Raw genomic sequence first — 20,426 nt, 5'->3', positions numbered from 1 at the left:
CCAGGTGTCAGCTGTCTCAGTGCTTTTTCAGAAGTGCATTCCTAACAAGCCGCAAGTAAGGACATTTCTTCAGGGGGTTTCCCGATTGGTTCCCCACTACAGACGACCGCTAAAAACGTGGGACCTCAACCTGGTACTGACAACATTGCAGGAAACATCTTTGAACCCCTTAGTGAAGTCCCACTCCACCTTCTATCCCAGAAAGTGGTTTTCCTGGTGGCAATAACCTCGCTACGCAGGCTGTCTGAACTCACAGCACTCTCCTGCAGGCAGCCCTTCCTGTTTTTTTACCAGGACAAGGTAGTTCTCCGTACAGTCCCATCCTTTCTTCTGAAGGTTGTGTCCAACTTCCACCTCAATGAGGAAATTTCACTACCATCCCTCTGTCCGGTCCCGGTTCATAGAATGGAGAAGGCTCTGCATACGCTTGACCTTGTCAGGGCATTACGTATCTATGTGTCTAGGACTGCGCCCTTCCGGAAGTCTAATTCTCTTTTCCTTCTACTGGAAGGCGGCCGCAAGGGTCTGCCAGCTTCCAAAGCTACCCTTGCCAGGTGGATCAAATCCACCATACAAGAGGACTACCGCCTCAAAAATTCTCCTCTTCCAGCAGGTATTACGGCACACTCTACACGTGCGGTAGGGGCCTCCTGGGCCATTCGGCACCAGGCTTCGGCACAACAAGTGTGTAAGGCAGCCACCTGGACAAGTCTACACACGTTTACCAAACACTACAGGGTTCATACCCAGTCCTCAGCAGACGCTAGCCTGGGTAGACGTGTTCTGCAGGCGGCGGTGCTCCAGTTCTAGGGGCCTCTCTACACAATATTCGTCCATTGCTTCCCACCTGTAGCGCCGGCGTCCCTGCCCTCTGCTAGGCAGGGACGCTGTTCCCCTCACCTCTCTGCTCCGTGCCCGGCGTCCTCCTCCCGCTCTGCTGGCAGCGCGCGCTCCTTCCCGGCCACTGTGCTTAGGGCGCGCGCGCTCTCCCTCCCTCTTAAAGGGGCCGCGCGCGCCGTCCTAAGGAGTCCCCGGCCAATGGCCGGAGGACTTCACCATATATAAGGCACCTCCTCCAAAATGGAGGTGCCCGAGCAATGTTGTTGCACTGTTCACTACTCTGCTTCAGCCCTCAGGTCCCGTTGCCAGTTACCTGCCAGATACCTGCCAGATTCCTGCCAGCTTGCTGTCTTATTCCTGCCTGATATTCTGCTAGCCTGAGGTCCGACGGTCTGCCTTACAACTCCTGTCAGTCTGTCTAAGGACCAGCTTGTCCGCTCACCTGGGAGCGCACATCAGCTACCTGCCTGCTTGCCTGAGGTCCGACGGTCTGCCTTCCAACTCCTGTCAGTCTGTCTATGGACCAGCTTGCCCGCTCACCTGGGAGCGCACATCTGCTACCTGCCTGCTAGCCTACCTGGAGGCTCCGCCGTCACGTGCTGTGACCACCTGCCTGTCCAGTGACTCCTGCCCGCTCACCTGGGAGCGCTCATCTGCTGCCTGTCTGCTAGCCTACCTGGAGGCTCTGCCGTCACGTGCTGTGACCACCCGCCTGTCCAGAGACTTCTGCCCGCTCACCTGGGAGCACTCATCTGCCGCCTGTCTGTTGGTCTTCCTGGAGGCTCCGCCGTCACATGCTGTGACCACCCGTTTATCCAGAGACTCTCGCCTGCTCACCTGGGAGCTCACGTCTACCATCAGCAGCCACAGGTCGTACCAACCCTTTACCCAGAGACTGCCCCGGTCATTTGCCGTGACCATCTGCCCGTTCATCCAGAGACTGCCCCGGTCACTTGCCGTGATCTCCTGCCCGTTCTTCCAGAGACTGTCCCGGTCACCTGCTGTGACTGCCTGCCTGGTCGCCACCCGCTCCCTTACAAGGACCGCCCCCTTGTATAGTAGCTCAGAGGTTCCGCCTCCCAGACCCGTTACAGTTTGCTCGGGCCATGGAACCCGGTGGCACCCAAGCTCCCTCTCTCTCGGACCTGTGTCATGAACTGTCCCGTCAGAGGTCCCAACAGGAGTCCATCCTGGGTCACCTGCGGAATGTCAATTCTCGCCTGGACACTCTGACTGCTCCGCCAGCAACCTCCGCCAGTGCCATGACTCGCAATCCGGCAGCTCCGCTGCCCACTAATACCATGGTATCCTACCCCGGACCCCGGCTTTCTGCACCTCCTCGCTTCGGAGGCGACTCCGCCCAGGCTCGGGGCTTCATAAATCAGTGCACCCTGCACTTTGAACTCCTGTCCCACCAGTTTAACTCCGACCGGGCCAAAATTGCCTACATCATGTCCCATCTCACCGGGGAGGCCCTGGCCTGGCTAAATCCTCTATGGGAGAGAGGAGACCCCTGGTGTCCGACTTGCCTGCCTTTCTCACGGCTTTCCGGAAAGTCTTCGACGAACCCGGACGGAAGACCTCATCCGCATCATCACTGCTACGCCTCCGTCAGGGAAGTCTCACCGTGGGCCAATATGCCATACGGTTCCGTACCCTTGCCTCGGAGCTGGCCTGGGATAACGACGCTCTGGTATACGTCTTCTGGGAGGGTCTGTCCGGCCGTATTAAAGATGAACTTGCCGGTCGGGACATTCCTACCACTCTCGATGACCTAATAACTCTTGCCACCCGGATTGACCTACGGTTCCAGGAGCGTGCCAAAGAGGTCACCCGTGAGAGGAGGTTTCCACGTCTAACTCCTACTTTTCAGAAACCCGTCACTCCCTCCGTCTCTCCCCAGGTACACTCTCCTGAGCCTATGCAGGTCGACCAGACCAAGATGGTCAAAACCCGTCAGGACTTACGCCGTGCCGAGGGGAGCTGCTTCTACTGTGGCAGTAAGGAGCACCGGATCCGTGCCTGCCCGGAGAGGTCGGGAAACACCTGTGTCTAGGTTCGCTCAGAGAGGTCGACCTAGACAAGAATAAATCCTCTCCATCTCTGCTGCTGTCAGTCTCAATCGTCTGCGGGGAGAACCGTTATTTCGAACTAGCCCAACTTGACTCTGGAGCACCCGGGAATCTTATTTCACAGTCCCTGGTAGAGAAATACCGCATCCCCACCAAACCTCTGGCTGTACCCTTGTCTGTTGCTGCCGTGGATGGGTCTCTTACCACGCCCCATCCAACTCATCACCGAATCCATTACTCTGCAGGTGGGAATGCTGCATTCTGAGAGTATCTCCTTTCATGTTCTGCCTGGACTCTCTCACGCCCTCTTGCTAGGTCTACCTTGGCTCCAGAGACATGCACCCGTGCTTGACTGGCAGACCGGAGAAGTCCTTCGCTGGGGACAGGACTGCCATAAGACTTGTCTGGTTCCCGTCCATCCCGTCCGTCCTTCTCCTACCCCAGCTAATCTACCTGGACTTCCGATTCCTTATTGTCTTATGCTGATGTCTTTAATAAAAAGGAGGCAGAGACACTACCCCCTCATAGACCATACGACTGCCCTATCGACCTGTTACCCGGTACTACTCCTCCCCGTGGGCGTATTTATCCATTATCCGCTGCTGAGACCCGGTCGATGTCCGAATATATTGAGGAGAATCTGGCCAGGGGATTCATCCGGAAATCTACCTCCCTGGCGGGAGCAGGCTTCTTTTTCGTCAAAAAGAAGGACGGCTCTCTCCGTCCCTGTATAGACTATAGAGGCCTTAACCAGATCACGGTGAAGAATAAGTACCCCCTTCCGCTCATTCCGGAGTTATTTGATCGTCTGAGGGGGGCTAGAATCTTCACCAAACTGGACCTCCGTGGGGCGTACAACCTGGTTCGTATCCGTCAGGGGGATGAATGGAAGACGGCATTCAACACCCGGGACGGCCACTATGAATATCTGGTAATGCCCTTTGGTCTCTGTAACGCTCCTGCCGTCTTTCAAGAGTTGGTCAATGACATCTTCCGGGACCTTCTCTACTCCTGCGTAGTGGTGTACCTGGACGACATCTTGGTCTTCTCTCCGGATCTCCAGACTCACCGGAGGGACGTTCGTCAGGTCCTGCTCAGGCTCAGGCAGAATCACCTCTTCGCTAAATACGAGAAGTGCCTCTTTGAGCAGACCTCGCTTCCGTTTTTGGGCTACATTATTTCTCAGACCGGCCTACGAATGGATCCAGAGAAACTGTCTGCCATCGAGAAATGGCCTCGACCGCAGGGGTTGAAGGCCATTCAGTGGTTCCTGGGCTTCGCCAACTACTACCGCCTCTTCATACCACACTTCTCTTCCCGGACTGCCCCAATTTCCGCGCTCACCCGTAAGGGTACTAATCCCAAAGAGTGGCCGCCCGAAGCAGAAGAGGCCTTTCTTTCCTTAAAACAGGCCTTCTCTTCCGCCCCGGTGCTGTATCGCCCGGACGGCAACAAGCAGTTCTTCCTGGAAGTTGACGCCTCCTCCTCTGGAGCCGGAGCGGTACTTACTCAAAAATCATCTTCCGGGAGGATGGTAACTTGCGGCTTCTTCTCGAAACTCTTCTCCTCCTCAGAGTGCAATTATTCCATAGGAGACCGAGAGTTATTGGCCATCAAACTGGCATTGGAGGAGTGGCGTTACCTGCTCGAGGGGGCTCTTCACCCGGTAATAATTTACACTGACCACAAGAACTTGGCTTACCTCCAGCATGCCCAGAGACTTAACCCGCGCCAAGCCCGGTGGTCCTTGTTTTTTGCTCGCTTTGATTTTGTTCTTCATTTTCGCCCGGCTGACAAAAACGTCAAGGCGGACGCCTTGTCTCGATCCTTTCTGGTGTCTGATCTCGAGGAAGATCTGAAACACATCATCGATCCCGCCAGAGTAATGCAGGTGGCTCCCGTGAGTCTAAATCGTCTCCCTCCCGGAAAGACGTTCGTATCAGTACCTGATCGGGAGAAGATCCTTCACTGGGGTCACTCGTCTAAACTGGCTGGCCACGCCGGTCAGAAAAAGACCCTCCAGCTTATTACCCGGCACTACTGGTGGCCTACCCTGCACAAGGACGTAATAGACTTTGTTTCTGCCTGTGTGTCCTGCGCCCGCAACAAGGTTCCGAGACATCTGCCAGCCGGTCGCCTCCTTCCGCTTTCTGTACCTGCTGCCCCCTGGAAGCATATAGCAATGGACTTTATAACTGACCTCCCAGTCTCTGCCGGTTGTACGGTCATTTGGGTGGTCGCTGACCGCTTCTCTAAGATGGCTCATTTCGTTCCCCTGCCAGGCCTCCCGTCTGCACCCGAGCTAGCTAAAGACTTTATTCGTCACATCTTTCGTCTTCATGGCCTGCCCCTCCACATCGTGTCGGATCGTGGGGTACAGTTCACCTCACGCTTCTGGAGAGCCACTTGTAAACTGCTAGACGTCACCCTGGACTTCTCTTCCGCTTACCACCCACAGTCCAATGGTCAAGTGGAGCGGATCAATCAGAACCTGACCAGTTACCTCCGGCACTTCGTTAATGCTCATCATTCAGACTGGGTGGATCTCCTACCATGGGCCGAGTTCTCTTATAACAATCACGAGAGCGAATCCTCCTCCAAATCCCCGTTTTTTGTAGTCTTCGGTCAGCATCCTCGGATTCCTTTTCCTGTCTCCACCTCTGTGGACAACCCGGCTGCGGAATCTCTCGTTAGCAAATTTTCCTCCATTTGGGAGAGTACCCGATCCGCACTCCTTCAGTCGTCCGAACGGATGAAAAGACACGCTGACAAAAAACGCCTGGATCCTCCACAATTTCGTCCTGGAGATAAAGTCTGGCTCTCATCTAAATATGTCCGACTCAAGATACCTTCTTACAAGTTAGGGCCTCGGTTCATCGGCCCTCTGGAGGTCATCAGTCAGATCAACCCGGTGGCCTATAAATTGAAACTCCCGGCCAACTTACGGATCCCTAACTCCTTCCATGTATCTCTCCTCAAACCTGTGGTACTTAACTCTTTTTCCAAGTCTACAGGTACGCCTCCTGCTCCGGTTTCTGCTGAGGACGAGTTTGAGGTAGAGAACATTCTTGCCACCAAAAGGGTAAGAGGAAAGACCTTTTTTCTAGTAGATTGGAAGGGGTTTGGTCCTGAGGAGAGAACGTGGGAGCCCCGGGAGAACATCCATGCCCCTCTTATCCTTGCTAAATTTCTGTCTGGCCTAAAAAAGGGGGGGCCTAAAGGGGGGGGTACTGTAGCGCCGGCGTCCCTGCCCTCTGCTAGGCAGGGACGCTGTTCCCCTCACCTCTCTGCTCCGTGCCCGGCGTCCTCCTCCCGCTCTGCTGGCAGCGCGCGCTCCTTCCCGGCCACTGTGCTTAGGGCGCGCGCGCGCGCTCTCCCTCCCTCTTAAAGGGGCCGCGCGCGCCGTCCTAAGGAGTCCCCGGCCAATGGCCGGAGGACTTCACCATATATAAGGCACCTCCTCCAAAATGGAGGTGCCCGAGCAATGTTGTTGCACTGTTCACTACTCTGCTTCAGCCCTCAGGTCCCGTTGCCAGTTACCTGCCAGATTCCTGCCAGCTTGCTGTCTTATTCCTGCCTGATATTCTGCTAGCCTGAGGTCCGACGGTCTGCCTTACAACTCCTGTCAGTCTGTCTAAGGACCAGCTTGCCCGCTCACCTGGGAGCGCACATCAGCTACCTGCCTGCTTGCCTGAGGTCCGACGGTCTGCCTTCCAACTCCTGTCAGTCTGTCTATGGACCAGCTTGCCCGCTCACCTGGGAGCGCACATCTGCTACCTGCCTGCTAGCCTACCTGGAGGCTCCGCCATCACGTGCTGTGACCACCTGCCTGTCCAGTGACTCCTGCCCGCTCACCTGGGAGCGCTCATCTGCTGCCTGTCTGTTAGCCTACCTGGAGGCTCTGCCGTCACGTGCTGTGACCACCCGCCTGTCCAGAGACTTCTGCCCGCTCACCTGGGAGCGCTCATCTGCCGCCTGTCTGTTGGTCTTCCTGGAGGCTCCGCCGTCACATGCTGTGACCACCCGTTTATCCAGAGACTCTCGCCTGCTCACCTGGGAGCTCACGTCTACCATCAGCCGCCACAGGTCGTACCAACCCTTTACCCAGAGACTGCCCCGGTCATTTGCCGTGACCATCTGCCCGTTCATCCAGAGACTGCCCCGGTCACTTGCCGTGACCTCCTGCCCGTTCTTCCAGAGACTGTCCCGGTCACCTGCTGTGACTGCCTGCCTGGTCGCCACCCGCTCCCTTACAAGGACCGCCCCCTTGTATAGTAGCTCAGAGGTTCCGCCTCCCAGACCCGTTACACCACCCAGGGACTGCTTTGGGACGTCCCATGGTCCTATGTCCCCCAATGAGGCGACAGAGTAAAGGAGATTTTTGTGTACTCACCGTAAAATCTCTTTCTCTTAGCCTCTTATTGGGGGACACAGCTCCCACCCTGTTGCCCGTTCCGGGCCGTTGTTATGTTGAGTTCTCATATTGTTTTGTTTGAGCTCATACATAGTTGCCTTCTTATAGGCATGGTTATGTTATCCATGTTACGTTCCTCCTAATGCTTTGGCACAAAACTGGAGAAGGCTGATGCCGTCCAGGGGTGTATACTGCAGAGGAGGAGCCACTGTTAATCTTTTTCAGATTATGCATAGTGTCGCCTCCTAGTGGACAGCAGCATAACACCCATGGTCCTGTGTCCCCCCAATTAGAGGCTAAGAGAAAGAGATTTTACGGTGAGTACACAAAAATCTCCTTTTCCCCCTCATTTACTTCCCTGGCTGGAAACTTAATGCAACATTTTTTCCCCAGCCATGTAATTAATTGCAGACTTTCGGACGGACAGGCGTTGACGACATACCAGCGCTTTCCTGGGATTTGTGAAATCTCCTGCACTTGTGGATTATGCTTTCCTTGCAGATTTGAAGCATTAATGCTTTTTTTATATCTGCATCTTGTTAATTCTTTAAGAATTTTTTGCAGCGTTTTTCATCTATTCAAGTGAATGTGAGAAAAATGCAAGAAAAAAAGCTTCACAAACATGTGTATTTTACTGGTTTTTGCTGCAGAAGAATCTGCTGCAAATATTCAATGTGTGCACATAGCCTTATACTCCAGAGCTGCATTCATGATTCTGTTGGTTCATACTGTAAACGGTCAACAAGCCGAGCTGCTGTGATGCAGTGATAGCTGTTTCCACATTAGATTGTTATACATCACCTGGTGTAAATAGGCATCACTGTTAATGGAAATTACAATTCTGGGGCATGCTGGGAGATTTCAGCTCTGAAAGCTACAGAATTGTGAATCCAGCACTATAACTTTACATTAGTGTAAGAGAAATAATAATAAACTATACATACAAAGTGACCAGACTTTTCATTTACGTGCATTGAAGGTAATATCTGCCTTTTAACACCATCTCATTTGAAGGTTTAACATTTTTAATTTCTACAAAAACTTTATATGAATCGGTGCTCTTATTTTTGTGTATAACTTCTAGTGCCCTGCAATTATATGACAGCATTGTGATTGTCTGCTACCCCCACTAGGGGGAGCTTCTGTGCTCACTGTATACTGACTTTTTGTTGAGTTCAATGTATATACAGTATTATCTGATCTCTTGAGCTCCCTCTAGTGGTGGCTTTAGGTAGACAGATTGTATAACAACAGCTGTGCTTGGTTTGGAGCTTCATCTTATATAAGGAAATCAATTGAATTTTGCAGTTTTGTACTTCTAACAATCATTTGCTGTTATTTCTTTCTATTTTAAGTCTTCAATTCCAAAGATTGAGACAGGAGGAGAGTTCAGCCCCATCAAAATCAGCCTTAGAGATGAGCATCATCACTGCAGGACGGCAGGTAAGACCAGCTCTGTGCTCTCTCAGGTGGATCCCACCTCGATGGATGGCCGGGCACATGATGTGACTCGAGTACTCCATGATTTATGAGTGACGCAGTCTCTGAGCAGAATACTTGGGAAATATCATATAGTCCAGGGCAGGATCTGTGGAAACTACTGCCATGTTTTGTAAGGAGAGAACATGCCACTAATAGTCACAATACAATCCAAATAAGTGCCACATTGTGCCAAATATAATAATACCGCCATACAGTGGAAAATATGATAATGCTGCCATACTGTGCAAATATGATACCACCAGTGTCAAATATAATATGACACCATACAGTGCCAAATATGATACCACCATACTATGCCAAATATAACAATGCCACCATACAGTGCGAAATATAATAATACTACCATAGTGTGCCAAATATAATAATACAACCATACAGTGCGAAATATAATAATTCCGCCAGTGTCAAATGTAATAATTCCATCAAACAGTGCCAAGTATAATACCACTATACAATGCCAAATATATTAATACTGCCATACAGTGTCAAATATAATGAAGCTTCCATACAGTGCCAAATGTAATAATACCGCCATACTGTTCCAAATGTAATAATACCGCCATACTGTGCTAAACAGTACAAGCCATTGTGTAAGGACTGTTGTCAGTAGATACGTTCTCTCCTATCCATCTTTATGTAGGATGAGCATCCGCAGTTCCTCCTTTACTTTCCCTATAAGACATCTAAGATGTTAGAATGACGCTACAGATATGTGACTCCGCACAGGGAGAAGATTGCTGTGTTTTCTGGATGCCATGTTGGCATATGAGCAAGCAGGGACATTACATTTTGTATTGCAAAGTGGGTGGTAATAATACCCCTTTAAATTGCAGTGCCCCAGTCCAGTTGCCCCTTCTGCCCATTGTATCGTCCATTCCTGAGTTTACTGTAGTATAGGTCACTGTTTTATCACCCTAGCTTATATATGCTGGGAGGTTACATTTTGTGGCCCTATTATTGGGGCCCACAGACAGCGAGGCCTCTGCCCCCACAGCCGGCTCCTGTTCCTGCAGTCCTGCGTTGTATCCCCGGACCGCGCTCCTTTGAGGACAATGGGGTCTACACTTCCCGGGGGTGATGCGGAAGCCTCAGGCTTGTTTTACAGCCAGACTCGGGCATTCCAGAGCCGCGGCCAACGTTTCCCCGGCACACGCCATTCTCCTCCTGAGTCTAATTCCGTCACGTTGTCATTCAGCGCCAAAACCTCAGGATATCACATACAGGAACTCACAGCTTCTTCATGTGACACTGATCCATTCTGCCGCCTTTAATAGCAGGATGCTGGCCGTTCTCGCAGGAACCACCGTTCCTTAGATTTGTGATAATACATCCACGGTGAAAAAGATAAAGGATGAGGAAAGGATCTATTCTGGGCAAGCAGTGGCCTGGTCAGAAAACGACATTCCTTCATAGATAATCAAGCATGGAGGACATCCCTAAGCAGGACGTCAGTGGGACTGATGGAAATAGCCGAGCGATGTACTCTTCCTTCTCCACTAGTCCCATAGGCAATGAATGGAGCGGAGGTTGGCATGTGCACCTCCCTGTATTCTGGACAGGGCTCTGCACGGGATCCCTGATGTCAGGTATCTCCATAGGATAGGGCGACCCCCACTGATCAAACAGTGACGGCCGCTCCTAAAGACAGGACATCCATTGTCTTGGAGGATTCAGTGTGATATGTTCTTAAGAAAGGCTTAAGGTGAGGAAGATCTATAGTCAGCAATGGTGATCACCCAGGACCATTGCTGCCACCACCAGCGCCCCATACTCTGCCGGTGAGGTGGTCTCTTGAACATAATGATTCCTGGCTGTATGGGTCTGACAGATCGCTCTGGGCTTACACAGCCATATATATTCATAGCACATCTGTAATATTACTTATTCTCTTCTTTCTCTCCATCGTGTGTAGATAAACTACAGACTCCGATCAAAGAGGAGAAATCCGAGGGATCCATTCATTACAGCAGTTTAAGAGCGACCTCTGCCAAGAACAACAAAATTCTGGAGGACGTCAACACCAGTTATTTTGCCGGAACTGAAGTGAGTTCTTCCATCTCTGAGATACAGACGGTAGCGCTTGGTAAATGTCAGCAAATGTTATGATACTGGCCTAGTACTGCTGGAAACCAGTGGCCGAAGGCACACAAGCAGCAAAAGCAAGCATTAGTACAAGTTCTTGTAGTTAGCAAAAAGGAGTTGTAGGAAACAATCCATAGATAGGTGAGAACAATCCAGGTAAGAATGTTCAGGAGCTTGGAGACTGGAAACTAGGCTAACAGCTAGACACAATACTCAAGCAATGAGTGAGAGATCCATGCAGCTTTAAGTAGAACTGAACAGGAAACAAGATGGATCCCACAGGTTCAGAATCTGCCATCTTAGTAAAGGGTAATTGCAGAACACAACAGCAGCCTCCAGTGGTAAGGAGTGGGATTGCAGCACAATTATTAAGGTGAACAATAGCAGCCACTAGTGGTCAAACTGTAGAAGGTCAACTGGAATCCTGACAGCAAATCACACAAAATAAAGAATCCACAGAAGGAGATAATGTACAGGGGCTTTACATCGCCCAGTGACTACACGACAAAATCCTGAAAATATTTGTGGTCAGCAGCACAGTCATCATAGGTAAGATCAATAAATCATAAAAGTGGACAATTATTTATATAGTAGAAAGGGATATACGGATAATTCTGCTGCTGGTCAAGAAGATATCTAATGGAGATGATGGTGTTGAACAAACAGCAGTTTTATTAATTAACGCATTTCAGAGTTGAACAAACTCCTTCATCAGGAGCAAAACACAATGACTGCAATGACTGAAACGCGTTGTTTAATAAAACTGCTCTTTCTTCAACACCATCATCGCCATTGGATATCTTCTTGACCTGCAGCAGAATTATCTGTATATCCCTCTCTACTATTGCATTTACTGCTGGTTTTATTCCGGTATACGGCGCAGCTGATATCTATACCTGCATAGGAGTTGTGCCTGATACAACCCAGCCTGGTGAGTAATACCAGACTATCTACAACGTTTATTGCCCGGGTGATGTCCTATTGTGCGTTTTTTGTCACTTTTCAGCTATACTACAAGTGATATGGTTTTTACACTGATACGATTGTTTCTAAAAGAGCCACATGCCGGGGACCCAAGAGACACACGTGGCCCCTGAGCCACTGGTTGGGGAACTGTGATAACCAGCATTTCAGGGAATATAATACTGATTAATCCCCTCAGATCATTTATAAAGGTGCAGTACACACAAGAGACGAACGTCGGCTGAAGTCACCGGCCGACCATCGAGAGGGGTTTGAACTCTCTCCTAATGGCAGATGTAGGGGGAAGAGGGATCAGGTACAATGGGCTCCAGCATGGCCGAACCTTTGTTCTCATTGGAGATATACCATTGTTTTGTTGAACCCAGCTGTGTATTGAGGGGTCAGAGGAATGGCTGATTGGTGCCAGCCATCTAACAAGTATGGTCATCTTATCTGACATTCACTGGATCTGCACTTTGGGAATGGTAAGAGCGGCCATATGTCTTGTGTATATATTAGTGACAATATAACACGCCATTGTCCACTCTGTCCATCTTACTACAGGACGGGGAGCTGCTGTACACAGACTGGAAGATGGAAAAGGACGGAGACACTGGAAGACTCATCAGTGAGTTGTCTGTATATACACTATGTACATCAGTGGTCCATAGACCCATCCTGGACCCTCCTCCGTTTTCTTCTTCGTTCAACATCCCCATAAACAGCCCCACCTCCTCATCCGCATCCCAGCTTCTATCTTTAACCACTTCTCTCGGCCTCTCACAGCTTTCAACCTCTGAGACACACAAAGATGGAAACACCCTTGATCTGGTCTTTGTCCGGCTTAGTTCAATCCCCCACCTAAATAACTCCCCTCTTCCCCTCTCTGATCATAACATTCTCTCCTTCACGCTCACAAATCCTCGCCCGCCCCAGCACACTCCTACCTATCACACATTCAGAAATCTACAAGCCATTAACCCTCATACACTCACAGACTCCCTTCACTCATCACTGTCCCCAATCTCCTCTTCTTCCTGTCCTAATCTGGTTGTAAACCACTACAATGACACTCTCAGAAGCATGCTGGACCAATTAGCGCCCCTCACCCTCAGAACCTCTAAACACAGAGTAAAACAGCCCTGGCTCACGCCGCAAACCCGATTTCTCCAGCGATGCTCTAGAAGTGCCGAACGGCTATGGAGGAAAACTCGGACATCAGAAAACTTTATCCACTACAAATTTATGTTAAAAACATATAACTCTGCCCTTCACTTCGCCAAACAGACCTACTTCACCACCCTGATCTCCTCACTATCCAACAACCCCAAAAAACTCTTTGATACCTTTCACTCCCTCCTCAGTCCTAAAGCGCAGGCCCCCACCACGGACATTTGTGCTGAGGACCTGGCTTCCTACTTCACAGAGAAAATAGACACCATCCGTCAGGAAATCGGCTCCCAGCCACAAAGTGCCGTGACTCCCATCCCCCCGCACATCCCCTCTGGATCCCTCTCCACATTTGACCCAGTCACAGAAGACGAAGTCTCCAGGCTCCTCTCTTCTTCTCATCCCACCACATGCACCACTGACCCCATCCCCTCACATCTACTCCAGTCTCTTTCTTCAGTCGTCACTACTCACCTAACTAAAATCTTCAACCTCTCCCTCTCTTCGGGTATCTTCCCCTCCTCCTTCAAACACTCCATCATCACTCCATTATTAAAAAAGCCCTCTCTTGACCCTTCCTGCACAAACAACTACAGGCCAGTCTCCAATCTTCCCTTCATCTCTAAACTCTTGGAGCGCCTGGTCTACTCCCGCCTTACCAGCTACCTCTCCACTCACTCTCTTCTAGACCCATCACAGTCCGGCTTCCGCCCTCTACATTCTACAGAAACTGCACTCATCAAAGTAACCAATGACCTTCTGACAGCAAAACGTAATGGTGACCACTCTTTGCTCATTCTTTTTGACCTCTCTGCAGCCTTTGACACCGTTGACCACAACCTCCTACTCTCTATGCTTCACTCAATCGGCATAAAGGACACTGCTCTCTCCTGGTTCTCCTCCTACCTATCTGACCGCTCTTTCAGTGTATCGTTCGCTGGCTCCACTTCTTCCCCTCTTCCTCTCACTATTGGGGTTCCTCAGGGTTCAGTCCTTGGCCCTCTTCTCTTCTCTCTCTACACAGCCCCAATTGGACGGACAATCAGCAAATTTGGTTTGCAGTATCATCTTTATGCTGATGACACACAACTATACACCTCATCCCCTGACCTTACCCCCGCTGTACTACAGAACACCAGTGACTGTCTGGCCGCAGTTTCTAAAATCATGTCCGCTCTCTATCTGAAACTCAACCTCTCAAAAACTGAATTTCTTCTGTTCCCGCTGTCTACTCACCTCTCTAAATCTGACATCTCTCTCTCAATGTGTGGCACCACAATAATGCCGAGCAAGTAGGCGCGTTGCCTGGGCGTTGTGTTTGACACCAATCTCTCCTTCACCCTCCACATACAATCTCTTGCCCGCTCTTGTCGCTTGCACCTGAAGAACATTTCTAGAATCCGCCCCTTTCTCACCTTGGAAACAACAAAAACCCTCACTGTTGCCCTGATCCACTCCCGCCTTGACTACTGTAACTCTCTCTTAATTGGCCTCCCCCTCACTCGACTTTCCCCCCTCCAGTCCATCCTTAATGCTGCAGCCAGGGTCATCTATCTGGCTAATCGTTACTCAGACTCCTTCGCTCTGTGCCAGTCATTGCACTGGCTGCCCATGAATTATAGGATCCAATTTAAATTGCTTGTTCTCACCCACAAAGCTCTCCACAGTGTGGCACCCCCCTACATCTCTTCCCTCATCTCTGTCTATCGGCCTACCCGTTTTCTACGCTCTGCAAGCGACCTTCGACTAACATCCGCACTAATCCGTACCTCCCACTCCCGGCTTCAAGACTTCTCCCGAGCTGCACCTATTCTTTGGAATGCTCTACCCCAAGAAATTAGGATGAACCACAACTTACACAGTTTTAGGCGCTCCCTAAAAACACATCTGTTTAGGGTGGCCTATCACGTTCCCTAATCAAAGTCCTTTTATATTCTCATAGCCCATTCCTTATTTCTCCAAACATAAGTCTCCACCCAACCAAAAAGCACCACAAATACTGGCAGGTGATGAGCTCATGCAGCCTTCATCTATCCCTCATCCCCTCAAGATGGCTGGACTATCCTTGTAAATAAGCCATTGTACTTTGTGTCACCCCCACCTCATTGTAGATTGTAAGCTCTTAGGAGCAGGGTCGTCATTATTTTTGCTGTAATTATTGTATTATCTTTAGCTATGTTACTTATGACTGTTGTACATGAACCTGTGAATTGTTAAGCGCTGCGGAATATGTTGGCGCTATATAAATAAAGATTATTATTATTATTATTATTATTGGGTCTAGAACCTTTGTCATATACTTTTAGTGCAGTTTCAGGATCATAGTCTTTTTATAAGTAAATTCACCATCTGGACATGGCAGCAACATTTTATAAACTGCACAATTATTGGAAGGGCATGTAGCGTCTCCCATAGCATTATCTCCAGTGTATCCACTGACTGTGGATTGAATTTTGGTATTTGCAGGTGCTAAACCCTCGCAGAGACACGGCATCCATGATGGACTGGTCCACACTGTGCAAAGATCTGCATTTCTGAAGGACTTTGCACTCACCGTCGGGGGCTGGAACTTCGCTATCTGGAAGGAAGGAGTCACTGTGAGTATTACTATTCTGGGCAGATGGACCCCCATCACATAATATAAGAGATCAGGGAAGTGCGCTCCTCCCAGAACCTACCCCAGGATCCATAACTAGTGCAGGTCCTGCCCCTATAACTCTCGGGCCCTATAAACCCCCGAAATAAATGTCTCCTTGGTCTCCTGCTGCAGGAAGGGAATAACACAACATTATCATAGTGGACGGAGCTCCTCTCCATAGCAGAATTCTTGTCCAAAATGTATCTGCTGGATAACTGATGGAAATGCAATCAGAGGGGCCGCATTGATTATTAGGGGGTATGTCTGAGTTCTATTATGTGCTGTATTTAGAAAAAATTTTTTTTGCACGCTGCTCTTTTTCTTACATTTTAAAAACCAAGATGGACCCCATACGACCCAACGTGGCCCAGTGCTTCCATTTGCCTCAGTTATGCAGCGGATCCGTTTTGGACATATATTCCATTTATCTGTTCTTAAAAACAGGGCAAAGAAAAGGAAAGTGTAAACGGACGTGTGAACGAGAGCCTGCGGCAGCATCTTGGGTTACATTTAAGTGTTTGATCATTTTTAATTTTTTGGGACGGTGGAATGAACACAAAACAGCAACCCTGACATTTTTTTTCAACAGTGTTGACCATGTATGATAATTTTAGGCCATGACTAATGACATATCTCTCTGAAACACGTAGGACGGCGTGATGAACGGGCTCTGGAATATTAATGAACATAAAATAAAATGGATGTTTGTTATAGACACTGCAATAACTTTTTTCATATTTATATAACATTTTATTTTGTATTTTAATTTTTTTATTGCATCTTTCTCTCGCAGAGCGGACCGATCTTGCAGTCGTGTTGCACTCAGAAGAGGTACACCACAGCCCACTGGTCACTGTCCAGGCCCGGCGTCTTCTTCATCGGCAAGGAAGATGGAAATGTGGATATCTGGGACTTACTGGAGAAGACACATGAGCCGTCTCAGACGCAGAACATATCAGCAGCGGCCATCACCTGCATTAAACCCTGGATCATGTCAGGTAACAGCTGAAATAATACAAAAATGATGATGATATGGCCTTTTCGTGTATGCAGGTGCAGTCAGACCAATGTGTCGCCATGGTTACAGACTACAAGTAAACTATGTGTAGTCTGATCCTGCAGTCATGTGTCACTCTCATCTATCTATTCATCTATCCCCTTTTCTTTCTCATTCACAAACAGAAGGGGGAAGACTTCAGAGGGTAATAAATGAGCGGATCAGACGACACCGGTGACTTCTTTGCAGTCGCAGGTCTGCCGGAGCGGAAGCTGCTTGTACAAATCAGCTCTATTTTGGCCCATAGACGGGGGGCTGCCCTCATTTGTTGACCCCCATCTACAATGCCCATATGCCATAACAGGGGTTGTTTTTGTGAGACAACCTCTTCAAGGATTTCTCGCACATGCCCAAGGATAAGGAATTATATTGTGAGACCAAAACAGATACAGACTCAAAATAATGAATTACATCTTATTTATTGCAGCAAAGCAGCATTTCCTGGCCGTGGCCGATGACAGCGGGACCCTCCATGTATTACAGATCCCGTGGACCTTACATCACCCGTCCGCTAATGAGGTTGGTTCGGGGACAGAGTCTTCATATATTGAACACATTAATAAACGAGGAAAGTGTTATTTTATTGCTGCCGATGTGATTTGCTCCGGCCTCCTATAGACTTGCACAATCTTTGCTTTTCTTCTATTACATTTCACTCTTGCATCTTTCTGTGGTCGTACATTTACTGTAACTCGGGAAGATGCTTTAATAACAAGAATCTTTGACAAACCATTTTTTACCCCTTTTTCGGTGTCTATACCAGCCTCACGTGCCAGTTTAAATGTTTCTCGTGTATCATGCGCACTGACACACGCTGGCGTTAGGACTGAACCTACTACTAGTGATACTTCATGTTGTCCTATGGTGGCACTGCAGTGAGTTTAACACATTCGGCAAGGTTTGTTTTATTGTTTTTGCAAATTACCACTGATCAATAGTGGTCCGAGCATGGGACACCATGTCATCAGGGTATTTTCATAGGTTCCTCTATGGTAAAGGGATTCTTGAAGGTTGACAACCCCTTTGAAGCCTTTTAGGTGCTTTACCATATACATATAATGACTGTCAGAAATATTGATCAGTCGTGATTCCTCCTGGTCCTTTCCAGGGATTATAAAAGGCTTAGACAAGAAAAGGGCCACCATGTTGGGTCCTTGTCCGCCCCAAGGAAAACCAAGAGTCTCATATACTAATGGTAAATCCTATAGACATAAATGTCTGTGTCTGTGCCCAGCTTCACAACTGGCTCTTTGACTCTGGCTGAAACCATTTAGGTCCAGTTGACAGCTGTGACTCGATGGCACCATGCCAGGAAAATATGGGCACTAATAGAGTAAGTGAAGAAGTATTGAGTCCAACAACTGGAAACAGTGGAAGGGTCTAATGTCTGGACTCCATAATTGAGGTCCTCTGCTAAAGCTGCTGGTTGCAGCTGATTTGGTGAATTTGTTTTTCCTGACCAATGGCTTCTTCTACCATTCGCCACCAGGCCTACATGAAAATTTGCAGCGGTGGCATTGGCAGCTTGCATTGCAAGACACCATGTAATCAGGGTCATTTCATAGGTTCTTCTATGGTAAAGTGATTCTTGAAGGTTGACAACCCCTTTGAAGCCTTTTAGGCACTCTACCATATACATATAATGACTGTCAGAAATATTGATCAGTCTTGATTCCTCCTGGTCCTTTCCAGGGAATATAAGAGGCTTGGACAAGAAAAGGGCCACCATGTTGGGTCCTTATCTGCCCCAAGGAAAACCAAGAGTCTCATATACTATTGGTAAGTCCTATAGACATAAATGTCTGTGTCTGTGCCCAGCTTCACAACTGGCTCTTTTACCCTGGTTCTTTGGTTGAAACCATTTAGGTCCAATTGGCTGCTGTGACTCGATGGCACCATGCCAGGAAAACATTGGCACTAGTAGAGTAAGTGAAGAAGTATTGAGCCCAAGAACTGGAAACAGTGGAGGGGTCTAATGTCTGGACTCCATAATTGAGGTCCTCTGCTAAAGCTACTGGTTGCAGCTGAATTGGTGAATTCATTTTTCCTGACCTATGGCTTCTTCTACCATTCGCCACCAGGCCTACATGAAAATTTGCAGTGGTGGCATTGGCAGCTTGCATCGCAAGACACCATGTAATCAGGGTAATTTCATAGGTTCCTCTATGGTAAAGGGAATCTTGAAGGTTGACAACCCCTTTGAAGCCTTTTAGGTGCTTTACCATATACATATAATGACTGTCAGAAATATTGATCAGTCCTGATTCCTCCTGGGCCTTTCCAGGGAATATAAGAGGCTTGGACAAGAAAAGGGCCACCATGTTGGGTCCTTGTCCGCCCCAAGGAAAACCAACAGTCTCATATACTATTGGTAAATCCTATAGACATAAATGTTTGTGTCTGTGCCCAGTTTCACAACTGGCTCTTTGGCCCTGGCTCCTTGGTTGAAACCATTTAGGTCCAGTTGACAGCTGTGACTCCATGGCACCATGCCAGGGAAACATGGGCACTAGTAGAGTTAGTGAAGAAGTAGTATTGACCCCAACAACTGGGAACAGTGGAAGGGTCTAATATCTGGACTTCATAATTGAGGTCCTCTGCTAAAGCTGCTGGTTGCAGCTGAATTGGTGAATTTGTTTTTCCTGACCAATGGCTTCTTCTACCACTATGAGGAAATTTGCAACGGTGGCATTGGCAGCTTGCATTGTAAGATCCGCTATGGGTTGTCCCGTCTGCAATTGTGGGAACATGTCCGCAGCAATATTCTCCTTTCTCTTCTGCAGAGCACCGCGGTCCTGCATTACTTGGACAGGGAGGTCAGTCATTTGGAATATTATGAACAGAGAAAGACATTTCGGGCTGCAGAGAAGAGAACGCTGGAGCTGAAGGAGCACAGCAAGAAAAGCGTAAGTATCTCGCTCCACACTGCTCGGCTCTTGCACTTTGTGCCGTCACTTCTACTTGTTTTTATATCCATGAGTGATCACATAGGATAAGAGAAGGAAGTCGAGTATAACTCTGTCCTATTTATGTCTAGGAAATCTCTCCACCGGTGAAGTCAAAGGAGCAGCTCGAGGAGGAGATAAGCCGAGAGTACGGCACATACTTGGCCCTGGAGAGCTCTGTGCTGATCGGTCTGGGGATTAAGAAAGAGAATGAAAAAGAACTGTGAAAACCTAATTCTCATAATGACAGATGTTTGTATTCTTCAAAGCTACAGAATAGTAAAAACCCAGCGCATACATTGTACTGTGGTGTACTGCGGTCACCCCCAACCTGGGGCTCTGCAGATATTGCAAAGACTACAAATCCCAGCGTGCAGGGAGTCATAGTTTTTGCAACAGTTGTAAAGTCACAGGTTGTGGATCACCGGTGTGTAACATATATTTACATCCACCGCTAGTCTGATGGATCATATAAAATGTGTTCTTCTGGACTGTACAAATAAAGTTGTGTTGAAAAGAATTAGGAGCGTTCTGACACTATTTAAGGTGAACCTCTCGCTTTCTCCCCAGGTCTCTATCACCCAATGTGCTGGTGGAGTCTCCCGTCATCCAAGTAGGGACATTTTTTGTCTCAATTAATTTATTAAAGTGATAATTGAGCTAAAAGATTAGGACTCTGGTCCAGTGACCACATTAGTAGCCATGGTCACTGGATCCGAGCCCGGAGAACCTCCTCCTATCT

General features: G+C 48.7%; 1 protein-coding gene across 1 annotated transcript in view; it reads left to right on the top strand.

Moving 5' to 3' along the window:
* LOC141157706 (dynein axonemal intermediate chain 3-like) overlaps nt 1-20,190 on the top strand; it is a 40,779-nt gene extending 20,589 nt beyond the window's left edge. The window contains exons 7-14 of the mRNA XM_073645250.1: nt 8,682-8,769; nt 10,742-10,872; nt 12,439-12,502; nt 15,511-15,641; nt 16,476-16,680; nt 17,167-17,258; nt 19,523-19,645; nt 19,777-20,190. Of these exons, the coding sequence (XP_073501351.1) occupies nt 8,682-8,769; nt 10,742-10,872; nt 12,439-12,502; nt 15,511-15,641; nt 16,476-16,680; nt 17,167-17,258; nt 19,523-19,645; nt 19,777-19,911 (969 nt within the window). The 3' untranslated portion in view covers nt 19,912-20,190. The remainder of the gene's footprint in view (nt 1-8,681; nt 8,770-10,741; nt 10,873-12,438; nt 12,503-15,510; nt 15,642-16,475; nt 16,681-17,166; nt 17,259-19,522; nt 19,646-19,776) is intronic.
* Nucleotides 20,191-20,426: the final 236 nt, after the last annotated feature.

Source organism: Phyllobates terribilis, unplaced genomic scaffold, assembly GCF_046119375.1.
Source record: "Phyllobates terribilis strain yellow unplaced genomic scaffold, ASM4611937v1 Scaffold_8__6_contigs__length_399053987, whole genome shotgun sequence".
NCBI lineage: Eukaryota > Metazoa > Chordata > Amphibia > Anura > Dendrobatidae > Phyllobates > Phyllobates terribilis.
The sequence above is the reverse complement of the archived record's forward strand: the minus strand, read 5'-3'. Positions and strand labels throughout refer to the sequence as shown.